The sequence below is a fragment of the Chlamydotis macqueenii genome, chromosome 1 (assembly GCF_036417535.1).
Source record: "Chlamydotis macqueenii isolate bChlMac1 chromosome 1, bChlMac1.mat, whole genome shotgun sequence".
Taxonomy (NCBI): Eukaryota; Metazoa; Chordata; class Aves; order Otidiformes; family Otididae; genus Chlamydotis; species Chlamydotis macqueenii.
In genome coordinates this window covers 119,419,131-119,443,467 of record NC_141556.1, presented here as the reverse complement: position 1 = coordinate 119,443,467, position 24,337 = coordinate 119,419,131, and the positions used below count along the sequence as shown (strand labels likewise).

General features: G+C 41.5%; 1 protein-coding gene across 2 annotated transcripts in view; it reads left to right on the top strand.

Annotated features, from left to right (window-relative positions):
• Positions 1 to 24,337, top strand: part of DSCAM (DS cell adhesion molecule) — a 401,860-nt gene that overhangs the window by 313,551 nt on the left and 63,972 nt on the right. For both annotated transcript variants that reach the window (XM_086739932.1, XM_086739937.1), the window contains 2 exons: positions 8,962 to 9,095; positions 24,101 to 24,254. In XM_086739932.1, the coding sequence (XP_086596058.1) occupies positions 8,962 to 9,095; positions 24,101 to 24,254 (288 nt within the window). The remainder of the gene's footprint in view (positions 1 to 8,961; positions 9,096 to 24,100; positions 24,255 to 24,337) is intronic.

Below are 24,337 nucleotides of genomic sequence, written 5' to 3'. Positions count from 1 at the left end.
AGATTTAGATTGGATATTAGGAAAAAATTTTTTACTATGAGAGTTGTAGGAACAGGTTGCCCAGAGAGGTGGTGGAAGCCCCATCACTGGAAACGTTCAAGGCCAGGCTGGATGAGGCTCTGAGCAACCTGATCTAGTCAGGGATGTCCCTGCTCCTTGCAGGGGGGTTGGACTAGATGACCTTTGAAGGTCCCTTCCAACTTTAACCATTCTATGATTCTATGATTCTATATACACACATACACACGGGATTTCATAATCACTTTCTTATAACTTTAACTATGGAAATCACTTCAGGTTGTCTTAGTAGGGTGCTACATATTAATGTATTTCTCAAGGACTAGAATTTCAAATTCAGGGGGAGTTTTGTCCCTAACCTGTTTGACGGCTTGAAAATCCCATGAGATTACGAATATATCTTTACATTCCTGAACACTTTTTAAAATCTGGATCAAGAATTTTTGGCAGAAATACAAATGCACACAGTCCTAGCAATGAAGTTACCTGAGTAATGTTTGACTGGTAAATAACTCTGAGGAAGTTTAGGCACATAGCAATGCTGGTTAATGTAGGTCTGCTTCCTGGTCTTGCTAGATGTAGGCTATCACTGAGATCTTGCATAAGCTTGCAATAATGGCTCTGTTTTAAACTATCTTAAGGTACCACAGCTAATCTGAAACTGTCAAGGACAATTTGCTCAGCTATAGACTTGTGTATCTTAAACACTGAATGTTAGGTCATTCTGACGCAAAGCCTAAAATCCTTTAACAACTACTTTGGAGCACCTAAGTCCTCAGTCAGATGCTCTTGAGATGTCTAGTGCTTGGAGCTGGGTGGTTTTGTTTCAAAGAAAAATCTAAAAAATAAGAGAACTGTAAGATGACCTGCTGCATTTTCAAGTTACTTTTTGTCAAGTAGATCCCAGCATGGCAGGTTTTCTCAGAATAGTCTGTGAACATGAAGACTGTCACCACAGTGCCTTCGGACTGGGACTTGAGTCACCAGCAGACAAGGGGGATTGTCCTACACTACTCCGGGAGCTCAGGGACAGGCTGGTCTTGAGGAGATATAATTCATGTCAAAGCACCTCTGAGGACAGCAAGAATGTGCTTGCTGGTCTATGCCTTTGAGCAACATTGCAGCCTGTTGCCTTATGTGTCAAATTGGCCAGCTAGTCTGATGTCAGAGGACAATAAGGAGCATTCTTCCCGAAATCCCTGAAAAGCCAACCTGTAGAGACAACCCGTGGCTCCTGGGTCAGTACTTCATGGCATATATGCCAAAGAAGTAGTAACGGCTCTTTGGGAATGCTATGCACTGGTTTCTCTTGAGTTAAAAACTTGATGGGAACTGCAAGCTACCAAAACTTGCCTGGGTGCAGATAACATCTTGTCTCTGTATGAGGTTCCTTCAGCTTTTGGAACTGATCAGGTGGCAGAAGTGATGCCAGCAGTACCTCTGTCTCTCAGTGCCAATGACAAAAACATGGTGTACCGCTCCTGAAAGGTTGCTGACACTTCACCAAGACTGTTCCCCCGCTCTAAAGAGGATCAGATACATCTCAGCAATTGCTGGTATTTACTAACCCATGCTCCAAAATTTGTAGTGATGAGGACTCCATAGCCTCACTAAGTATCCTGTACTAGCTAAGGATTCACCATAATGCAATTTCTTGCTGCGAAGTGGGTTGAGTACTTCCCTGTGCCTTGCTGGCCAGGGAGAGCGATGGGTAACTTGTTGCTTTATAACAGCATTTCCTATCTGAAGGGTTACTGTGCCCATCACTCCCTCCCTTGACACATACACCCGTCCATCTCCCGTGATCTGTCTCCAGTTTGCAACAGTTCTGAAACATTGGAAGTCCCCATTTTTTAAATTTTTTTATTCCCTTAACCCACATCTTCCTAGTTTGCTTCTCCCTGATTCTTGGTGGCTCTTTTGCTCTCTTCCTTTCTGAGGTCAGACAGGCCCTGAGAAATGCATAGACTCTGACCGTGTTTGGCTGCTCTGCAAAGGCTCATCGCTCACCTTTAATCCTTCTGTCATTTCAGCAATAATTCACCCTGAGGCAGCCTGCCTAACTTTTTCAGATGTTTTCTGATTCCTTGAAGTGGTTCCACTCATTAAATTTTCTGTCCAGAAAACTGAACTGAAAGGTGTTTCCAGACAATACAATGATTCCATGTTTTCCTTCAGCTTCACAACTTTTCATTAAAGGCAGTAAAAGGTTAGAGTGGAATACATAAAGGGCTGCTGTTAAACACAAGCCAAAACCAAAGCCCAAGGTCTAACCATCCTTAAGGCTGTGGAAGTTAAATGGGAAAAGTGCATTCATATTGCCAAACTGTATGCATGTAACAGGTGCCTCATTCCTCCAAAAGAACAGACATTTCTGGAATTTTCACAGGAAAGAGGCTCCTGTAGAGAATTATTCAGTAGGACTAATTTCAGTGCATCTGAAAGATCCTGCCCTAAAGTTAGTTTGAACATTCTCTCAGCATGTGAAATACAAACAATTGCAATCTTAACAAGGTGTGGAAACCTTATATCTCTGCTTCCAGACCTTCTCTGGCTAAAATTATGACACAAGATATTCCACCCTCCTCTAACAAAATCTGTGTATCTGAGATATTTTTAAATGGCTGCCAAGCCCCATTATTACTAATATGCCGTATCATGCCATTAATTTATTTTTCTTTTATAATTTATTTTACATTAGGAGAACCTTTTCTTTGTGAAATCAGTGGTGCAGAGTGTTCCACTGCTGCTGTGGAAAGGCAGATCACAGCCTCCTGTGGCTTCTCTGTTGGTGTTCAGCTAGATACAGCAGGCCAAAATTTCTCTAGCAGGGTTGAAATCTCCAATGTAGCAAAATAAGAGTAACCCAGGGAGTGAAGCAGTCAGCCTGGATGAAATGAGCTGACGCTTCCGTTTCTTGTAATGTTTGATACTGATTTTAGACACCAGAGGTCAGACACTGCTGCTGATCAGCTTAGGAAATGGGAGCAGCTCTAGCAAGTAATAGGAAATGAACTTTCCTTTCAATGTGATTGTATTTATGGCTTTTGTCTAGCTTTTTTTTTCCCCTCATTAGCCTTCAAAAAAGGAAACTGCTTTACTTGAAGTTTCTCCTTGCAGAAAAGTAAGCCAAGTAGAAATGCCCACTTTTAAAAAATTCATTGTGGGTTTGTCCCCTACCCTTTCCACTTCGCAGTTTCTAATAAGATGATTGTCCTCTTCACCTGAGGGCTTAATTTACTAAATCATTAAAAATTAAAGTAGTTCTTGAAATTCTCTTCCTTGCTGTGTTGAAAGTACAATTTCGAAAGCTACTCCACTTTGTAGCAATGGGGGGTTGACAAATGCCCTCTTTGTTTCTGAACTGCAAATGCAATATGAGAAAACCGTAGTTAAGACAATGAATTTGCTCCCCTTAAATGCCCGACACGTGATGCAGCACCTCAGCCGGCAGCAGCGCCTCTGACCTTGGGCAGAACTGGCTAGCGGAGGACATGGATCCCAGACTCCCTTCCCAAGGAAATCTTCCTACAATTGGCAATTTGGCTTTCCTTTCAATGTGATCATATTTATGGGTTTTGTCTAGTTTTGGTTTTTGGGTTTTTTTTTCCCCATTAGCCTTCAGAAAAAGAAACTACTCTTCTTGAAGTTTCTCCTGTTGGAAAATAAATCAAGCAGAAGTGCTCAATTTTTGATAATTCATTGCGGTTTTCTCCCTTACCCTACTCTTTTACTGAGTGTCTGAAGAGGTTGCTTTTGGGGTTTCTGTGTTGCGGGAGGATGCATGTTTCTCTCTCGTATCAGTTTCTTTTGAGAAAATGCATTCTTATGCACGGAAAGCGGTTTGTATGTCACAGAAGTCTTCACTCAGTGCAACAGTGCTATTCTTCCAGCTTTCCTCTGCCACTGAGGTCAATGTTCAGAGCAAGGGAGCAGCAGGCAGTGGCTGCAGGGAGGAAGGAGGAGTAACACTAAACCCCTCTGCCAGCATTATTGTAAGAACTCTATCTGAATCCAGAGAGGTTTTCCTCCTCTCCTTTCTCTCTCTGGACAGCAAGCTTCCTTGGGATTGGCGTGAGAGAGATGGATATACAGATACCATCTGACAAAGCTTTGTATTTATTCTAAAATGAATAAATATAAATCCAATCAAGTGCATGTTCAGGACTCTTTGGAGCAGAGCTCTGCTTGGGCTCGTTCAGCTGATGAGGATGGCTGTGCAGTTTGTCACTTGGGCACTATGATGGAAAATTGCCCTTAAGGACTCTTTAATGCGTTTTTTTCTGTTGTCAGAGATCTCAAATTTTATCTTTTTGACAAACGAAAAAAAAGGTACAGAATAATAGATGTTGCCCTTGTGAAACTGGCTGGATTTGATAGAAATGGTGTGGTTAATATGAGGCCAGTTCGACGTGAATGAGGGGTGGACAACACAAGTGAATGTACTCTGGAGAGCACAGGTCCAAATTGTAGGTGGGATAGCTACATGAACAAAGGCACTACAAGCAGCAGTCAGGAGTTTCTTTTGTTTTGTTTTTCTTAAATGTAACAGTCAATAAGATAGTCCTGTGTAGTGCAGAATTAAAAATCTGTTATGGAGCAGGGCTCAGTTCTCTGATATATTGGTGATATTGCTCTTAAATGCACCGTGCTCTGTGCATTTGCCTCCCTGCTGTTCAGTACTGTGAAGAAAAATGGTGATAGTCTCGCTGCTCATGAGAAGGGGAATGAGAAAGTTCCTGGAGCTCCTCCCCATTTTCCAACACATCTAAATACTGTTTCCCAGACTAGTCCTTTCAGCATAATTGCCTTCTCTGCATTAGCATTTCACTTGCACTGTCAAGAATACAAAGTGTTCTCCTCCACGTGAAAGCAACATGCTATTTCTGTGCCTTTCAAAGCCTTGCTAGCTAGAGAATTAGGCCATCTTTGATCTTAAATTTGCCAAATCTGCTCCCTTGGAGGTTGCAAAGTTGGCTAGAAAGAGTCCTCAGCTTCTCTGTGCTCAGCCGTGGTTGTCCTCTGACTTCTTACCGTTGTTTTAACCCTAGTGACCATGGAAGAAAGAAACTATGGTATTGTACACATTTAACTTGTCTTTGCTGGGATCTGTGGGAATCAGTGTGCTAAATAACGATCCATGGAGAACTCAGTAAGACAGCCCAGGTCTCCTGATACTGCTGTCTCATAGTGACTGAAGCTAGTAAGGCTACAGGATGCAATGACAATGACAGAAAATACCTTGAGTTAGCATAGCAAGAGTGCGGACTTTCCTCTCCAAGATAAGGCAGGAGAGGAATTCCACAGAAATCTGGAAAACCACATTCCTCCACCACAGCTTCTTCAGATACTCAAGGAATCCATGTTTACTAACAAATGCTTCAGTTAATGCTGAGCTAACTTATAATAATCTTGTTTAGGTCCAGAGTATGAGTTTGAGCAATGACTTTATCCTCTGGACAGAGGACTGTGGTGGTCTGTAAGGCATCAGATGACAGTCTGCAGAATTCTTACTAAGGAAATGTAAACACTTGCCCACAGTCATTTCCACACGCACAATCCAAGACAAAAGGAGTAATAAATGAACATTCAGAATGGTTTTGACACCACTGCAAAAACTGTTGCCTGATTCCAACCACTCCACAATGAGGCAGAGGGGTCTTTGAACTAGAAAAGCTTCAGCAATTTGACTATATGACTTCCTGACTTTCTTTCTAGCCCCTCTTTCTGCTAGTCTGCATACTAGACAGAAATACAGCAGCCCAATGGCATGCAATATTTTCCACATATGTCCATTAACTGCAAAATGCTAGATGAATTTTGAGTTAATGCCTCAGCAGTTGACAGCCATGACCGATTACTGTCAGAACCTGTCCCTATAGATCACACCCTAATTTAACAATAAATTACTTTAACTTCATACATCTATTTGCAGTGATTTCCAGAAAACATTACTAACCATAAAGGAATCCTCCCGTGGGTTAAGTAATTACCCTGGAGAGCTGGCTTTCACTCGACAGCAGCAGGAGCAAATAGCATTTCTAATGAGCTGGGTATAAATAACAAGTTGAATGCTGTCAAGCATCAATATTTACTCTGCATTGGATAGACCTGCTAACTGAATTAGCCCCTTTGCAGCGAGGGGCTAGGTTTGCATGCAATTATAATCATGACATTCTCACTTGATGCCTTATTAGCTTTCTCAACACTCTAAAAATAGAAAATGCATATTCAGAAATGTTGCACTGAGTCGTGCCTATCTATCAGTTTTCTTACATCTGCCAGTAGTACCTGTACAGATATAAAACTGAAGTTCTCCTTACATGCTTTTACAACCTGAAGTAGCTAGCTGCAGAGCTAAGCAAATTTAGACCCCAGGCTGTCTGGCTCCTCTTTATAGACAAAGTTTTTTACCATCGTAATATCTACTTACTTAAATGAGGTATAACCAAGATTAAGGACCCGTCTATGAAGATCAGCTTGCTGGACAAGGGTTTTTCCATGGAAAAACACAATAAAATATAAAACCACCACAATAACTGTCTTCTGTGAAAGTAAGGAAAGCTGACCAAGCATTGGAATGATAATTTTACTGGAAATTCTAACATTTTTGTTGTTTTGCTTGGAATTAGACAAAAAAAAAATAGATTTTTCATGAACCAAAAGTTCTGCAGACAACAGAGTCCATCAAAATGTTTCATTTTTTCTTTAGTACCGTATGTAGTAATTTCCAGTATAACATATCTATTTTAACAATTTAACAAGAATATTCTCCACATGCAGTATTGAAAATTTATTTCAAATTATTTATTTTATAATTTTAAATATATTTTGAAATACTTTGCTGTTGACAGAAGTAGAGTTTTTTCAAGAAGCTTTTAAAAAAATTATTCTAATGTTAATTGTAGCCCTCACTATTTTGTTTAAGTAGCAGCTTATGTGTAATGTGATATTGTTCTGGTTTTGTTTGGGGGGGAGGTGGACCTAAGGTGGTAGCTTCTGTAGGAAACTGCTAGAAGTTGTTCCCTTTGTTCAGTGGACTCGGCCGGGCCTAGGGCAGACCCACTGCTGGCCAAGGCCGAGCCAATTGGTAGCAGAATGTCCCGTGATAACGCCTCTTCGATAACGTATTTAAGAAGGGGAAAACAGAAAAAAAAAGAGGGAGAAGATATGAAGCAGCTGAGTGGGGGCAGAGAGGGGCACGCGCGAGCCTTGTGGGCCTTGCAGGCCTCACCCTCTGGCCGCCCGCCGGGCAGCCAACTGGGCCCAACTCGGCCTAGCTCGGTTGTAAGAAGTGGAGAGGAGATGAGAAGTGAATAAGATGTAAAAAGGATCCTGAGAGGCGTATGCCAGCCTGTTGCGAGGAACGGCTGCAGACGCCAAGGTCAGTGAAGAAGGAGGGGGAGGAGTAATGCGGCTCCTGGCCAAGATTCCCCTGCAGCCTGTGGTGACGACCATGGTGGAGCAGGTTGTCCCCCTGCAGCCCATGGAGGTCCACAGAGGGGCAGAGATCCACCTGCAGCCCGTAGAGGACCCCACGCCAGAGCAGGTGGAGGCCTGAAGGAGGCTGTGGCCCGTGGAGGGCCTGCTGGGACAGCTGTTCTAGAGGGACTGCACCTCATGGAAGAGATGACCCACACTGGAGCAGTTTCACGAAGGACTGTGGCCCGTGGGAGGGACCCCACGAAGGAGCAGGGGAGGAATGTGAGGAGTTCTTCCCCCGACGATGAAGCAGCGGCATGAAACAACGCGTGATGAACTGACCGTGACCCCCATTCCCTCTTCCCCCCTGTGCCACTCGGGGAGGGGGAAGGTGGTAGAGAGAATGTTAAGCCCGGGAAGAGGGAAGGGTGGGGGGAGGTTATCTTGTTCTCTGTCTCATTCTCCTGCTAGTTTTAGAAATAAATGAGTATTTTTCCCCAAGTCGAGTCTGTTTTGCCCGTGATGGTAACTTTAAGGATTTCTCCCCGTCCTTATCTCAAACCTTGAGCCGTTTTTCCTTATATCATCTCTCCCTATTCTCTCGGAGGGTGGGGGGAGCGGGAGAGAGACTGCATAGTCTGGTACCGATCGGGGCTGAACTACGACAGATATTCTGTCATGCAGAAATTTTTTCGCATTTGTATGAGTACTTCCAAAGCTTAAGAACATTGTACAGTGTAATGTGTGTTTGAAAAATAACATATGCTCATTAAATTAAAGTCTTTATCTAAATGCAAGCATGTAAAGAGGTATAGTTAAGATTACATACCAAGATTTTATCATTTCCTGGCTGAAGTTTTTTCCATGTGGTTTTAGAGAGGAGGTTTTTTATCTGTTTCTGTGACAGTTTTCAATAGCTTAAATAGATAGCTGCTGTAGAGGAATAGATATGTGTTCACATCCTGCAGTTTCAGAGAGACGTCTGAACTGCTGAGGGCAAGGCTGGGGGAAAGGAGACTGTGCAGCCATATGTCTGCTCACATGTCACATCGCTTGCTAGACGTGGGTCTATCTCCACTTCATTAAATTCACAACTCTACTGTGTATGTCCATTAAACTGTTCACATGCTTATTATTTATACAGTGAATAATAATTTGGCATGAGCTACCTCTTCAACATTGATAATTTATAATTCTGCCAGTTTCACTGGCCGCAGCTAACATATTTTTATGCATGCAGGCTGGAGGTGATACTTCACAAAAGTTTAACCATCAAACCAGCTTCTGCTTCAGGGCCCTCTGAAGCAGGGCTTTTACCCTCTTAGGGATGGGGGCACAGCCCTCCAAACGCTCTCCTCTCATGTGGGCAGCTTGGAATCTGCTTCCTAACACAAGTCCACTTTGGTACGCAGGGACACAATTACCAAAGTGGCACATTTTGGTTTTTCTTTTTGCTCCTCTGTTACGCTGGGATGACCGAGTGCCTGCTTTTGTCCAGTCTAACACATCTTGTTTTTCCAGTTCCAGGTCCCCCCGCTGGTGTTAAAGCAGCTGCAGCTTCGGCCTCCACCGTCTTTGTGTCCTGGCTCCCTCCCCTCAAGCTGAACGGCATCATTCGGAAATACACCGTCTTCTGCTCTCACCCCTACCCCACAGTAAGTCCCGCTGGACAACCACAGAAGTGCAGCACTGACTTGTGTCACACTGAAACCGTGTGTCTGCAGGTGCTCAGTGCTTGATGTTTTCCTTGCCACTTCCTTTTTCCTGCCATTTGATCTTTCCCCCTTGAGCAAGGGTGAAGGGCGATCCTGGGGCTATGGGGTGACTGAGAGTTGGTTTTGGGTTTTCCTACGTATAAGACTTTTGCAGTACTTAAAACTTATTGCAGAGTGCTGACTTACAAATCATGTCAAAACTCACAATTGAAGTTGAGCATCTTTTAAAGCATGGGATTTTTTTAGAATTTACTCAGTGACCTTTAACAGGACTGGCTGCAAGCTAAGTAGAGCCCTGTAATAGCTGGAGGCGTGCATTAATATACCCAATTGCTGAATCTGAGTTGTGTTTTCATCTAAAATCCTACCTTTTTGGCTTGGGTATTCATGTGTGAAGGAGCACAATGACTTATAAAGGAACATATTTGCTTGTGAGTAAGCTTATTTGTGCTTGGAGTATTTCTCCAGTCTAGATCAACACACTCTTACTTGCTGAGAAAGAGACAAGAGAAAAATAGAATTGAATATCAGGTATTTTTCTCTCTGAGTAACAAAGGAATCCAGCTGTCTTTAAACACAAGGGCCAGTTGCTCTTTGTAAATATCCATACATATTTATTTTTATATGCATCGAAAAAGTACTTATTAAGGTTTTGATTTAGGTTTTAAGCAGGACTTCCCATCAAAGGTAGCATTGCTAGTTGAAGAATGTAATCTTGGTTTAACAGACAAGAAGTTCCAGAAGTAGGAGTTTGACAGGGAAATTTCCAAAAGTTCCTCAGGCTTGTTTGCAAAGCTGGCTGAACTCTTCCAGCAAGTTAACTAATTCTGCACGTACTCAAGGGGAGAAGAGGCAAAACACATGTCCATTGATGGCTGTGCTTAAACTGATGTGTCCTACTATAAGCAGGGTTTATTAGTCACATCCAAAGCTAATGGTTGGAGATCTTTGCTTCATTTATGTTTTGGGACTACTGACTCCTAACTCCATTACTTTAATAACTGTAGCCGTGCAAGCCAAACTATCTTGAGCATACCGTTTATATGTAAACTAGCCAGAGATTTTTCCATTCGTGCATTTCAACGGCACGCAGTGGGTTAAAAAGGTTCGGAGTTCACAGAACTGAACCTTGGTTTTAAGGCTCTGGTTCGAGTGGGGATCAAGCGCTTCTCAGGGGGCTTGGAGAGAACACCAGGTGGTGCTGCTGACTCTTGCTGGTTCCTTACCGCACACAAAGCTGCAGTGTTTCTTCCTGAGGCTTTGCTAGCAACAATTTCTTGTATGCTTACATCACTAGGAAAATAAACATCCCCACCTAATTTTTTTTCTCTGCTATGCAGTTCTCTCATATTAAAAAAAAAATATATATTTTTTTAAGCCCACTTATTGTGTGGTTACCTTTTGGAGGACCTCTGTGATGGACAATGACAAGAATAGTTACTCTTTTTGCTGGTCTTGGCCTGTACTGGATTTTACTGCTATATTTTTGTGGTGTTCATTATGGCCTGATGTGAGGGTATCACCATATACCTTAGCCCAAGGTAGAGGCACTTGGAAGCGTTTGTGTTTTCTGTTAATTGTTAATGTGTGAATGTATATTTACCCTGTTGTTACCTGTGTGCGTGAAGGGGTGTATGTGTGTCTGTACATATAAATGTATATATGTACATGCACATGTGTGTACATACATGTACAATATGTATGTATGAGGATAGTCCCTGTACCACTTCTCACTAGTGTTTTCCAGAGCAGCATGAATTGCGGCTTACAGAGCAGGTCTCCTGTATCAGTCCTGTGTGGTGAGTAAGGCAGTGATCACACCCAGCAGTCAGTTTCCAGAAGCCAGGCTGGACATCTTTAAATAAGTGCAAGAATTCAGGACACATTTAATATAGGACACACTCCCCCAGTTTTATTTCTAACAAAATGCTTTGTTACCTTTTATCCTTAAAAGGATTGAGGAATAAAAAGTTATTTTATTCAGAGCTAGCTTTGCAGTGAAACAAGTCTGCCACAGAGGTGCTTGAATGCTAGCACTCCTGTGCAGATACACTCTATATATCCAAAGGAAGTTCTTGCCTCAATAACTGTTGGCAGAGGCAAATAGTTGACAGAGAAAATGCTCTTCGATTAGGGTGAGCAGGGGAATAAATAGAAGACTTGTGTTTTTATCATCTCTTCTGCCACCATAAGTAAAAAGTGTTGTAATTGGAGGTATAGAGCCGTAAAAAACTTGCTGAACAGACTTCTTCCTTCAGTCAAAGCCCTAGTTGCAAAATAACTTTGCTAAAAATCATTTAAGCAGAAAGGCAAACTCAGTTGTTAAGCATCAGTGAGGAGACAGAGAAAAGGACAGTGGTAAAGGTAAACTTATGAGAAGGCTATATTCTTTGCAGATTGCATTTTACAAGCAATATGTGTATGCTGAGAACAAGTCAATACAGTACACTGTAGACACTAAGGCTAACAAGACAGTCCTTTACACAAGAACACTACTTAGGTATATAAGTCACCACAGGAAAATAAATTAACTCTGTTGGTCATATTGTGTACCTTTTTATTACAAAGCACAAACCTCATATGACCCTGAGATATTACAAGATGACTATTTGCTGCCTTTTGCACAGTTCAGTTTGCTCTGCAAGGGCAGAAGCTGTTAAAACTTCTGCTGCCCCTGTACAGAAAGATGCAGACATTTCCTTTTTAAATATTTTCAGTCCTAAGCACAGTATTTGCCTGGGATGTTTCAAGCCACAAATATGATTAATGTGTGAAAAATAAAAAGTATTCTCCACTGCAGTCTATTCTGTATCCAATATAAAAGGCAAGCAAGGATCCAATGTCATACTGTTTAATTGTTGTGCCTATACTATTGTATAGGATTATTAGGCAGAACTTTCTCTTATTTGTTCTGCAAATATAGAAAAAATACAGAAATATGACCTAGTGGGCCCTTCATTCTTCAAATATAAGAAAGAAAACATACCAGAATTTAAGTTAAAATGATTATCCTTTGTGCTAACTCAGAGCCCACATTCCCACAGTTCTTGATTCCATTTGACTCCTTGTAGGAGCTGGCTTCTCAAGACCACCAGTAATGGTCCCATGTTGGCCAGCTTCCTTCCAAGCGTGCTTATCCCCAGCGTACCAGCACGACACTCATCACGCTCATTCTGTGCAGGCCTCAGAGAAGCAACAGGCAGTGCTGTCAGCTGCAGCACAGGCTGCCGTCCCATTCTGTCAGTGTAGGTTTTCCCAGTGGTGCCATAGACATTGCAGATGTTTTGAATCCTAGCAAAGAAGCTAGGCTGGTTTGGCTCCTACCTGACTGTGGGGGGAGCTGCTTTAGGCAGTTGCTGCAGCACCTGCTGCCTTGGACTGTAGATGTGCATTGCCAGGGCTTTTAAAAGGGCAAGAGAAAATAAGGTTTAGGTGATTTCTGAAAAAAACTCCATCAACCTCTTGTTGCATTCAGGTCAGTACGTTACATAAGGAGGAATCTATGAGATTAGATTAAATAAAATTAGAGATGGCAGAAAGTGCCTGGAAAAGGTCGATGTGACACAAAGCATGCAATGGTTAGCCAGCCTGGAAAACTGTAATCTCAGAACAGGTAAAAAGCAACACAGAAAGAAGGCAGGAAAATGAAGGTGAAGAAGCAGGACTTCCTGACACAGAAAGGGCTGAGAAAGCATTAGAACTGACAGGGAAAACAGAGAGTTGGGGACATATAGGCCAACTATATCATTTGGATATCAACAAACAGTATGGCATCACTCAATCAGAAGTACACATATTAAATTCTGTTTTGCTTTGTTGACTGTGAAAGTGCAGTTGTTGTTGCTGTTGCTGTTAGGGGTGATCTGTTGGTCAGTCATTCACTAATAGGAGCAAAGATATTAAACAGGCTTATCCTGCTGTTTCCAACAAAGCAAGCCATTAAATTGTGCATCGGTCTTCTGCTTTCTTCATGGGATGCCTGGAGACTAATGGAAAGGAGTTGTGTAAGTAGAACTGCACTATAAAAGGATAATAAATGGAGACTGCTCTCCTCAGTGATTTTCCTTTACAGGACATTGTCAGTTGGTTCTTGTCTTCATTCCATTCATATTAAGATTGGAATAAGATGACCTCGCTATCACCCTCTGATTTCCTGATAGTGAAAGCTAAAAGCAGAACTTGTTTGGGCTACTGTGTGGAGAAAGTGTGCAGACGTGAAAGACATACAATACTGCCAATGGCCTAAAATGTCATAGGAGTTTTTTTGGAGCCTTTCCTCCATCTAGCTTAGGAGACATCTTGGTGGCAATCTAATGTGTTTCTTTTTCTTGGACAGTTGCACATTAGCTCTGCCAGTGTTTGGTTTCAGTTGTTGTATACATATTTCAGCCAACTGGATTTCCATTTTTAAACTTCCATAGAGTAACAGAATTTAGGTTGGAAGGTTCCTCTGGAGGTCACCTAGTCCAGCCCCCTTCCCAAAGCAAGTTAAATTACGTTAAGTTGCTCAGGGATATATCCAATGAAGTCTTGAACACTTCCATGCACGGAGATCCCACAGTCCCTCTGAGCTCCTGTTCCAATATCTGGCCATGGTCTCATGGTAATTTTTTTCTCCCTAGTTGATCAGAATTTCCAATGTCAAAACTTTTCCCACCCTGCAGCTTCAAAAAGAGCTGGGCTTCATCTTCTCTGTATCATCTGATGAAGTATATGTGGATGGCAGTAGTCTTTCTGGAGCCTTCTCTTCTTAAGGCTGAGAGACACATAGAAAAGTAGCAAGGGAAAACAGTCCAAGGGCCGGATGAACCTTGGCAATATCTCCATATATTTCAGATCTCAAAGCCTTCCAAGCAAAAAAAATTGCCAAGATAGTAGGTCAGGTTAGCAGATTAGTGCCTCCATCCCCTGCAGGAGGGAGTCTCCAATAACTATCATATGCCTTTTTCCTTTTGTGGAGACACTACGTTAAGGCTCAGGTGGCTTTGATGAATCCTCTGATGAGTCTTGTTCATCCTCACGAGTGCCCAGGGCATTATACACATTCTGAATTTGTGGATCTGCAAGTGGAGCAAGGACTCTTTTTCCTGTTGTCAGAAGTCACAACTTCCAGCCTTCTAATATACTGACCACCATCTTCGACTACCTGTTTGAGCATGTTCTCCTGCTGTCCTTCTTTCTTTGTGTTGTGTGACTCAGGTTCTCATCACCACATGCAGTCTTGAGCAGTTACAGGGCCCCTCTGCATACCTGCTGTGGTAACTGATGTGGCAATGGCTCTACCAGTTAGCAGCGCTCTGGCTTCCCCAACTTTTAAACAGGTCCCTTCTTGCAAGGCTATGAGCCCACTCAAGCTTTCACCATCCAAGCACTCATAAGTTGTCTTGTGAGCACTGTTATTTCCACATGCTCCTGCTGCCCACACCACCTCCACAGCAAAGGGAAGCATGGCACAGGTGTCTGCTGCTCTGGGGGAATGTTTTCACTGATGCAGTGCACTCCTGTCTAAGCAGAGTGGACTGACTTCTTCATAGTTGACAGTGTTCTCCATTTTGCAAAGGTGCGTGTATCTGTTTAGCTCTATGTGTCTGTGTAGTGTATGGTTTCTCCATCAGAAAAGCTGCATTACCTAAACTGTAATCATTACTGCTTTCTTCCGAAAAGCTGTCTGTGCTGCGCAAAGTTATTGATGGGTTCTCTTGGGCATGACGTTTGATAAACATGTTGTTAATAAAAGAACAAACCAAACCCATAACTGTTCAGCACATTACAGGAGGGATTGTAATTCTTAAGTGTGAATTCCCTTGTCTTTGATTAAATGCTTCATCTTAGTTTTCCAAGTGATCAGTAGTCATATCTCTGCAAGACTTTTAAAGAACTTTCTGTTTGGCACCAAATCTCTTACTGTACGGTATGAAGTGAATTTCCATGGAGCAGTGGCACCTCTGTGAAGCTGTTCCCCAAAGCCCCAGTGATCAACACCACAACAAAACTCTGTCTCAGGAAGTTTTCAGATCACATTTCACTTTCCAACACAAGTACCCAAAGACTGACAAGTATCACAAGAAACTTGAAAAGCACGCAGGTACAAATTTAAAAACCTGCTTTTCTTATAAGAAGAACTAGTTTGTTCTCTGGTCTTGAATCCTGGCAATAGTTTTGAAATGTTAGTTGGTCAAACTGTTGCTAGTTGTGGGATTCTGCTGAGATATGATTTCTCCCCTAAACCCACCTTGACTGAGGTCCCAGATGACCTCAGATGAAGCCTGAGGACTGGAAGGAGAAGAAATTCAAGGTGCTGTTGAACCAGATTAAGGGAGTGAGAATGTTCCTGTAAAGATCCCAGATGATGCTGTCATGATAAGAGTATTAGCTGGCGTAGCTGGATGGTGAACCAGAACACATAGCAGACCCCAATGCTGAAATAGGGGTGATGAATAGGCATTATCTCCTAGTGCAAACTCTACAGTCAGCTGCAGGTACCTGGCAGTGGCCTGTGTCTGAAAGAATCTTTGAAAACTGCAATCTACAATTCTGGACTTTTCCAAAGGATTTAGAAAGATACAGAAGCTGAAAACCTAGCAAAGATTCATCTTGGCCTGGAAATATTTCTGTGAAACAGTTGGGTTTGGAAGATGCAGGAGATGAACAGATGTGAAATAATGATGGAGAAGAAGGAAACAATCTTGTATTTGGCCAAAACTCAAGTCTATTTACTTGAAAATGTAATTGGTGTTGGAAACTGACCAACATCTGGGACTTTCTGGGGCAGATGGCTACTGATCTTTTTGGTATACTTATTTGTCTTTGAGAAACATACTCTTAAACCTGTTAGACTTCTATATTTGTTTCATTTTTTGCTTTTGATTTAGACCCACTAAGAGGAAAAAAAGAATACATGGTTTAACCTGCAGTCAAATTAAACAACAGGTGTATGATGTCTGCAGAAGACATTGTTCCCATGAACATTTTGTCTTCTCAGTCCTGTAATAGGATAACCACCACCAACAACAACAGCAGCAGCAGTAGCAGCAGTAGCGACTAGACTATTCATCTGTTTCTCACATCTCTATGTGCCTTTTTCTGTCAATCTATAGAGCACCATATTGAGGGAAAAAAAATGTCAGATTCCCCAGTGATGGTGTATTACAGTGGTTTTTTTTTTCCGTTCAGTAGAAGAAGTGACATAAATCAGACTCTTTCTTCAGGTTTCCTTCCTCTCTTCGACAAATATGTAGACTGCAGCCTCCCAACTCTGGTCACATAGTTTTCAAAAAGTCCCAGTGGAAAACGCTTAGGCCAAATATCTTGGTTTCTTATGAAGTCCTATATGTTTGAGACACATTCCCCAATACAAGCATATCTTCCAGAAGACACCTGGAGGGTATTCTTCACAATATGTTACTGATATCCTATCAAAAGCGTACACAGGAGACTCTGGGGGTTGCGCTGTGAAAGACATGAGTCATCTTTGCTCTGTATCTGTAACTCATAAACACAAGGTGTGATTCAGTTTGCCTGACTTCAGACATCTGAAAGGGAAACCTAGGCTGATTCTGGGGTCCTCAAGGCTTTCCTTTCATTAACGGAAAGAAGCTAGATGTCTGGGAGAAGCTGGATGAATCTTCTTCCAAAAGCTTCCCTTCTCTTTGTTGACTCTAGAGAAAGTATACCCGATTATCTTAAACCAGATGATAGCCATGTTATACTAGATGATATGAAAGTATATACAATTATGTTAAACAAGATCTTTAAAGAACCAGAATTAGCTGACATAAATTCCCAGCATCCAGATATTTTCCTCACAAATCCTTCAGGCAGGCATAAGTCTTGTCTTGATTTTGCATAGGATCTGTCCAAATTCTAGCTCAATGGGAGGCAGCTTTGCATCACACTTTCTGACCCTCAGTTCCTCTCCAATTTAAATTCTTGAATAAAAGGCATGGAAAATAGAGCAAAAGCAGGTATAAGCCAGAAGTGGTTTGTTGTTACACACTGTAGAGGCCTCAGTGATTAAAGGGATGCTGAAAGTCTCTTTAAAAGAGAGGAGAGGTAGCTGGCAGAAGTTGGCTAAGTAGATAAAGTTACTGTTGAATGGAAGCTTATTTAGAGTCAGCAGAATCTATAAGGTTGAATTTAAAATATATATTCATTGATTCATTTACTACAGGCAGTATTTATCGCTGTGTCTTTGCAGTACCTTTTACAGCATGAAGATATTTACGTTTATTAATTCCTGTTCTTTATATAGCATAGAACTAGTGTGTATTTTGGGGTCATTTTAAAAAATTATTTTGAATTAAATTTAAAATATGTATTTTTTAATATACCACATGTACTGTTTACAGCTTTCTCATAGTCGTTTCACAGCTTTGTTACCAGCTCCCAAACATAGTACATTCATTCTTTTAATTGCTTTGTCAACTTTAAGTTTTTTGCCTATCTTATTTTTGTCATAGAAAAGATCTCAGGAGAGGTGTGACAGAGTATAAATCAATTCTGATGATGTGCTGTTTCATACTATTTTTTAAAGGTCTCCTTGCAAAGCTCTACTGAAACAAATTTGATATTGATTTTTTCATAAAAATCTGGTCTTGCATCACTGCCTAATCTCACATATAGGTGTATCAATATAGTCTGGCAATAAGTCCTCGGTGTCAGTTGCACTGTATTTCAGCAGGTTGGAATTCGTCCCATTCCCTTCTGTATCATAAAGGGGACAGAGCACTTAGGACCGGATGTTGTCATACAATTTGTGAGTTGGCTGAAATGCTCTGAACAAACCTGGTGATTTCTTGGGTCCACCAGAGGAGACAGCAGAACTCCTGGCAGTGCAGAAGATGATCTCCTGACCTTACATGAGACTACATGCTGCTTCCCTGATCATGAGCCCCAGGAGGCTGATGGACTCTCTATGAGTTGCTGCAAAGCAGCAAACAGGTGGTGTGCCTTGGTGGCTCCTAAGCAGCAGAATCCTTGACTGCGTGGGCTACCTGGAAGTCCAGGCAGCGGGCTGGCTGTCTTCTAGGTGTAATTCCTGGAAATGTGTTTGCAAGATTTTCCTGCAGGTGGGAAGGCAAGGAGCTGCCTCTGTTGTTTCCAAAATTTCCATCTTGCACTTTCTGACATTCAGTTATGCATTTCAGGTAAAAAAAAAAAAAAAAAAAAGGAAAGATAAAATTTTATATGGAACCTACATTCTGTTTTGTGCACAGCTTCTGTTTACAACAGTTAACTGCAGTAATGCTGAGTGAAAAACAGATGCCATGTTTCAAAATCTGAGTCAAAATAGCAAGATGTGAACAGAAGCTATTTTATGACCAAAGTGATATCCCGAGTCTTACTGAAAACTGTGGTCCAGGATGGTGGTTATTTGCAGCTCTGCCAGTCTGTCCATCTGTGAAAGACAGCAAGGCAAAAGCCAGCAGTCCTGGAAAAAAGTACTAGTCCATGACTTTAGGGAGTTCACTGAGAGGGCACATCCGTGGTCTGTCTACTCTGTTCAGGGATGCAGAACTTGAAGTTCATTCTCTACAGATACAGTAATGTATTGATTTCATATTAACCCAGTTTGCTCCCAGGTAGAAACAACTTGTCATAGCCCCTGTTACTGGCTAACTTGTCAGTCCAAGAAACTCTAAAACGTCATTTCCAGGAGCAACGAAGGCCTGAGGTAGAGGAAGGTAGAGAATTCTGTGATGATGATGTGCGAAAAGATGGAGATCTTTGTGTTTGACATTGTAAAACTGAAAACTTACTTTAATTACTGATGAGACTCAGTGCTCATTGTAGGCCTCATCTCTACTGCTGATTAAACAAGGGCCAAGGAGCAGCACCTGGCTCCAAGAGTATGTGATGTTGACTGATATCTGTCTACTCTGCTTAGCACTAGCCCCTCTAAAGCAGATTTGTTTTGAATAGAGCTATTCAGGGTAGTACAAAACTGAGCTAGAGATCAAGTTGAAATGCAGTGTGCATCACTGAGGTGGAGTGCTCAACACATTCCCTGGCTCTCTCCCATTTAGCAGTGGAGATAAGCCCAGAGGATGCAGAGAAACCGAGCTATGCAAACATGATTTCACTGAGACCACTCAGGCTAGATATAAAACTACTTGCTGCTCTGTGGGAGGCTACAAAACCAGTGGTTCATTGTTGTGGGCAGGAGGGAGTAGCACAGGTATCTCTCCTGAGTCTGCTTTTGTTCAATGGTTCCATTAGTGACCTGGATAATGAAATAGTGAGAGTGTCTATTAAATTTGCAGGAGATATAAGGCTGGAAGGGATTGCAAATACACTGGAGACAGGGCTAGAATTCAGACAGATCTTGATGAACTGGGAAACCGATCTGGAAAAAGATAAAATTTAGTATGGGTAAGTGCAAGATAATGGGTACTATGAATAACCAACTGCAAAATTACTGGGTAGAGAGCAATTGAATAGATTCTTCAGAAGAGGATTTTGGGGTTGTTGTGCATCCCAAGTTAAACATTATCTACCTTTATAATCCTATTGTGAAAAGTTAAATGACATACCCTGGGATTGTTGAATACAGGTTTGGAAACCGTAGTTGAGAAGGTTATGGACCAATGTTAGAGGGTTTGAAGGATAACAGCAGATATTATTAGAGAAAATGTTAGAGAAAATGTGATTTCTGGGCAATGTTGAAAGCATTGAGGTTATTAAGCTGTAAAAAGATAAGGGGGGGAAAGGAATGATAAAACTTCATCTAGATTAAAGACTTGTGCAAAGAGGAAGGTAATAATCTATTCTCCATGTTCCTAATAGACTGTAAAAGAAGCTATGGGTTTAAACTGCAGCAAGAAATGCAAGCTAGATTTCAGTAAAGCTTTCTAAGAGTAAGATTAGTTAAGCAATGGAATAGGTCTTGTAGCCTAGGGAGTTGCAAAATCTCCATTTATTCTAAGTCTTCAAAATCAGGTTGGACAAACAGCTGTCCAAAATTGTGCAGATGTAGTTGGATCTGGTTTAAAGACAAAGGATAAACTTGGGTGAACTCTCAAGGTCCTTCCAGCCCTGTTTTTAGATGATGCTATGGACGTATTTTATAACTGAATTAACAGTGAAAACATATATACCACTCTAGGTAGTATATATATGTGTATTTACTTTTCAAGATGAGATATATGCAGGGAGACAACTTGTATATGCTTTTACTTCACAACACACACCACAAACCTGCAATGTTTCTTGCTTTTCACTCTTGTCCTGAAAGTCTCCATATGGCTTTCTCAGCTCACTCCAAGTTTCCTTGCACCTTGCAGAGAACTAAGAGAGAGAGACCTTCAGTGCACCTATCTTACATCAGAAGTTGTGGAGATGCAGTTGTAGGCAAGGTGCAGGCTTGCATTGACTGTATAATCATTCAGTTCACAGTAAATCTACCTGTTGCCTTACCTCCCTGCTTGGGAATCTCCTTGATTGGTTGGAAAACTGTTGCAAACATGTTTTTCTTCTGAAGTGCTCTTTTGCAGTCTTCCCAGGCTGGGTTAAAAAAACACAACAACAACAACAACAAAAAAACAGCCGGAGGGTTCAGAGTTTATGCGCATTACCTATCTAACTGCTTTCTAAAGGAGTCAGAAATGCCAGGAGGTGGCATACTGCTTCAAAGTGTACAAAGAAATGTACACCAGTGGAGCTGAAGTTGCATCAGAGGAAGATGATGCTCCCTGCAGTGGCTGTTCCTCAGCACCTCTTGCTATTGCCTGGTTTGGGAAGTAGATTAACTGCACCCTGATAAAAGACGTTGATTTCATTTTATTCTTCACAGCCCTTGCTGGCTTTTTAGAGACTTGGCCCTGTCTGTGCTTCTTAAACAGTGAGATAAAGACAGAAGAAAAATTAACCCATCATTTATAAGTTGAATAAAAAATGCAGTTAAAAAAAAAATCCGTTGAGCAAGCATGTTACTGCTTTTGGGATAAAACAGCAGTATATGTTTTATACTGGCATGTGCAAAGACCAGTATGTGACAAGGTGACATTCCTTTAAACTATTTCTTATTTCAATTGTTTTATCTTCTCTTTGCTGACAAAGCTCTCTTTTTTCTTCTCATGTAATGAAAGTCTCTGGCATGTTAGTCTAATAGAAATGACAGGCAAAAGTTAAAAGCAAAATCGATTCTTTGTCACTGGGCCATCCCCAAGCGTTTAAAAGGGAATGTTAGCTGAGGAAACAGAGGGTGTGTGTTAACCAGTTAGAAACCAAAATCTTTTGCTATAGCAGTTTGTTTTAAGAAAATAAGAATCATTAATTTAGTGAAGATACATTTACTAGATTCAATTAATAAATAAATTCCATTAATAATTGAATTTGTATTTTGAAGAGCTACCTTGCAAATGTGTGAATGATGCTTGTTCTCTGTGGGCAAAAGAAAGGAATCAAAGACAAGGAGTTTTTAAAAGCATTAGAGAAGCTAATTCTGTTATTGTTCCATCTTTGGAGTTCCAGGGAGAGAGAGCTCCTTTGTTTTGACACAATTTTGGCTGCTCTTCTAGTTGACCACATTGCAACCAGAGGAATTTTGGAGGGTTGTTTGTTTCTTCAGTTTTGTCTTTAACTTTAGTCTGCAGAGCAGGATCACTTAGTGCCAGTGCTATAGCTTCAAGGATGAGGTTTTCCTTTTTTGCTTGGCTGCTCCTGTTATCCCAACATAAAATCTTGAACCAGATTTCTCTGGGCTGTGTTTAGCAGTCATATACAGGGTATATGTCTGTCTGACTGTCCCTGTCTCTAGCATTGCAGAGTGGAGCAGGGCAGCAAGGCATTTCAAGCAGGAAATCTGCAGTATTAGGAGTGGCTTCCAAAGGCAGCCACGTGTCCCTTTCATAAGCCATGGGAGTAATGGAAAAAGCGGTGTAAATTTAACTGGGCTGATGCTTGTTGGCATGAAAGTTTAGCAATAAGGAAGCCTGTAATGGTTAGCTGTTTCTAAATGCTGTGTCCACCTCCCATGTTAATAGGTGGTTTAAAAGCAGCTTGTACTAGATAGCTACATTAATGAGTAGAGCCTAAGTGTTAGAGACAGCCTAGCCTGTTTGACTTTCAAATTAACTCTAGGAAATGCTGCCTTATAAATATTAAATTTCAGCCTCCTGTGCCATGATCAATACATTAATTTTTATGTATGACCTCACAAAAATCCAGCCTGTCAAGCCATGGGCATTTGCCCAATATTCTTGTGTAAATGTCAAGATGATTCTCAAAACCTTCTGTAATATTTCCCATAATAATAGAAGTGTCTGCCTGCACTGACCTCTTCATATCAGAAGTGGAAACCCAGGAAAATGCTTGCTAAGTGAAACTAACTTGGCATTTTGACAGGAGGAACGACATTGGCTAGAAAGTATGGCAAGGTCCCTATCTGGGCTTATGTTGTGCCTAGATACCTGTTAGCTGGAGCAAACCAATCTCCCCAGAAAAGTTGGTCTCTATGGAGAAAACTGAATGTATTCTTGTAGAAGCACATAGAGACACGCATTTGTATAAAAGCCAGGGAAGTAAGTATTTTAGTTAACAAGCACACTAACTTCACGTGTCTTCAGCATACCTGGGCTAGTTATATGGACAGTTATATGGCTAGTGATATGGCGGGGAACATAGGTATGTCAAGGGTTTGTTCATCCCACTGCAATGTATGTGTCTCAAATAAGCCAGAAGAACCTTGCCTTAGAAGTTGCCTTTTCTTTGCATAGTCTCTGATGGGAGTTGAGGTGACTGGCTTAGATACAGATGTCTTCACTCTAGATTTCAAAAGTGAGATGAGATGAACTCCCCTCTTGTCCTGGTTATAGGAGATGCCACCTCAAGAACAGAGAAATGCAGTGACCCATTCAGTAACCGAAACTGGCTACGTGTTCACGCTGGAGACGTGTTTAATGATACTTCAGAAACATCCCTTATTTATTTGGAATTCACTTTGAAGGACTACATATTCCAATGCTTTCAGGTCAACCTGCCTTTTGAAATGCTAATCAGATGAAATTGGCCTTTATCACCAGCAGATATTTGTATATCAAAGAGATGCCTCTCACATCTTTTGTCAGTCTGAATCAAGTTCAGATTACACTGATGCATTATTTTTAATGCTGATTCCTAGTAAAATAATCTTTTCTATGCCATTAACATTCTAATTACTTTTAGGCTACTGTTAGGTAGTCAGTACTATGCTTAATATTGCACAAGGAAGTGAGTCTTTATTATTCATTCTAATGGTTCATTACCCCTCTATTTTTACATACAAGAATCATAAACCCCATGTCAGAAGTAAAACTGGTTATGCTGAACGTTGTAATTGTGGTCAGGGCTGATGAGTTTTCCCTTCTCCTCCACCAAGGAGCCAAGCTTCCTATGGAGGATGTGCTGAGGTGCAAAGCCCACATCCTCTGGAGGAATCTATATGTTCCTCCGCACCATTCCTTGCACAGGTCACTTCAAGTAGACTGCAGAACATCTCACCAATAAACAAGTACTGCTTAACAGCTGGCTGGCTTCGCTGCAGCCCACGGCCGAAGCACTTGAGTGACAGTGCAAGAATAGAGTGAACTGACATTTCTTCCAGCACTTGCCCTTCCCTACTAATGTGGCTAAATAGCTGAGATGACCTTCTGCTGGGAATCTTTGAATGGAAGTAATTTTGTGACTAAACAAAACTAGACTTGAGGTAAGTTTGTACAATCTATTACAGGATACAGTTTTATTTTTTGATTCACTCCATTACTGAAGGAATAAACCACCGAACCCAGGGATAAGGAACACCAGCACAACAGTTGTAGGGGTCAAAGACACATCTCGAGAAGTAAACTCCAGATTTCACAGCTGATGCAGGACTGAATCCTCTGTTGGGAAAGTTTTGTGTAAAACAAGCAGGCTTTCTCCAAATACTGTTTATTTCAGTCTGGAAACATTTGTCTCTCCCACCACAGGTAATCAGCGAGTTTGAAGCCTCTCCCGACTCATTTTCCTACAGAATCCCCAACCTGAGCCGAAATCGCCAGTACAGTGTCTGGGTGGTAGCAGTGACTGCTGCGGGAAGAGGCAACAGCAGTGAGATTATTACTGTGGAACCACTAGCTAAAGGTACGGTAACAGTGCTTTTTAAAGCAACTCAGAACTTTACAATGCTAATTACTGTTATAATTGGCACGTGGCTTCTTTATGCC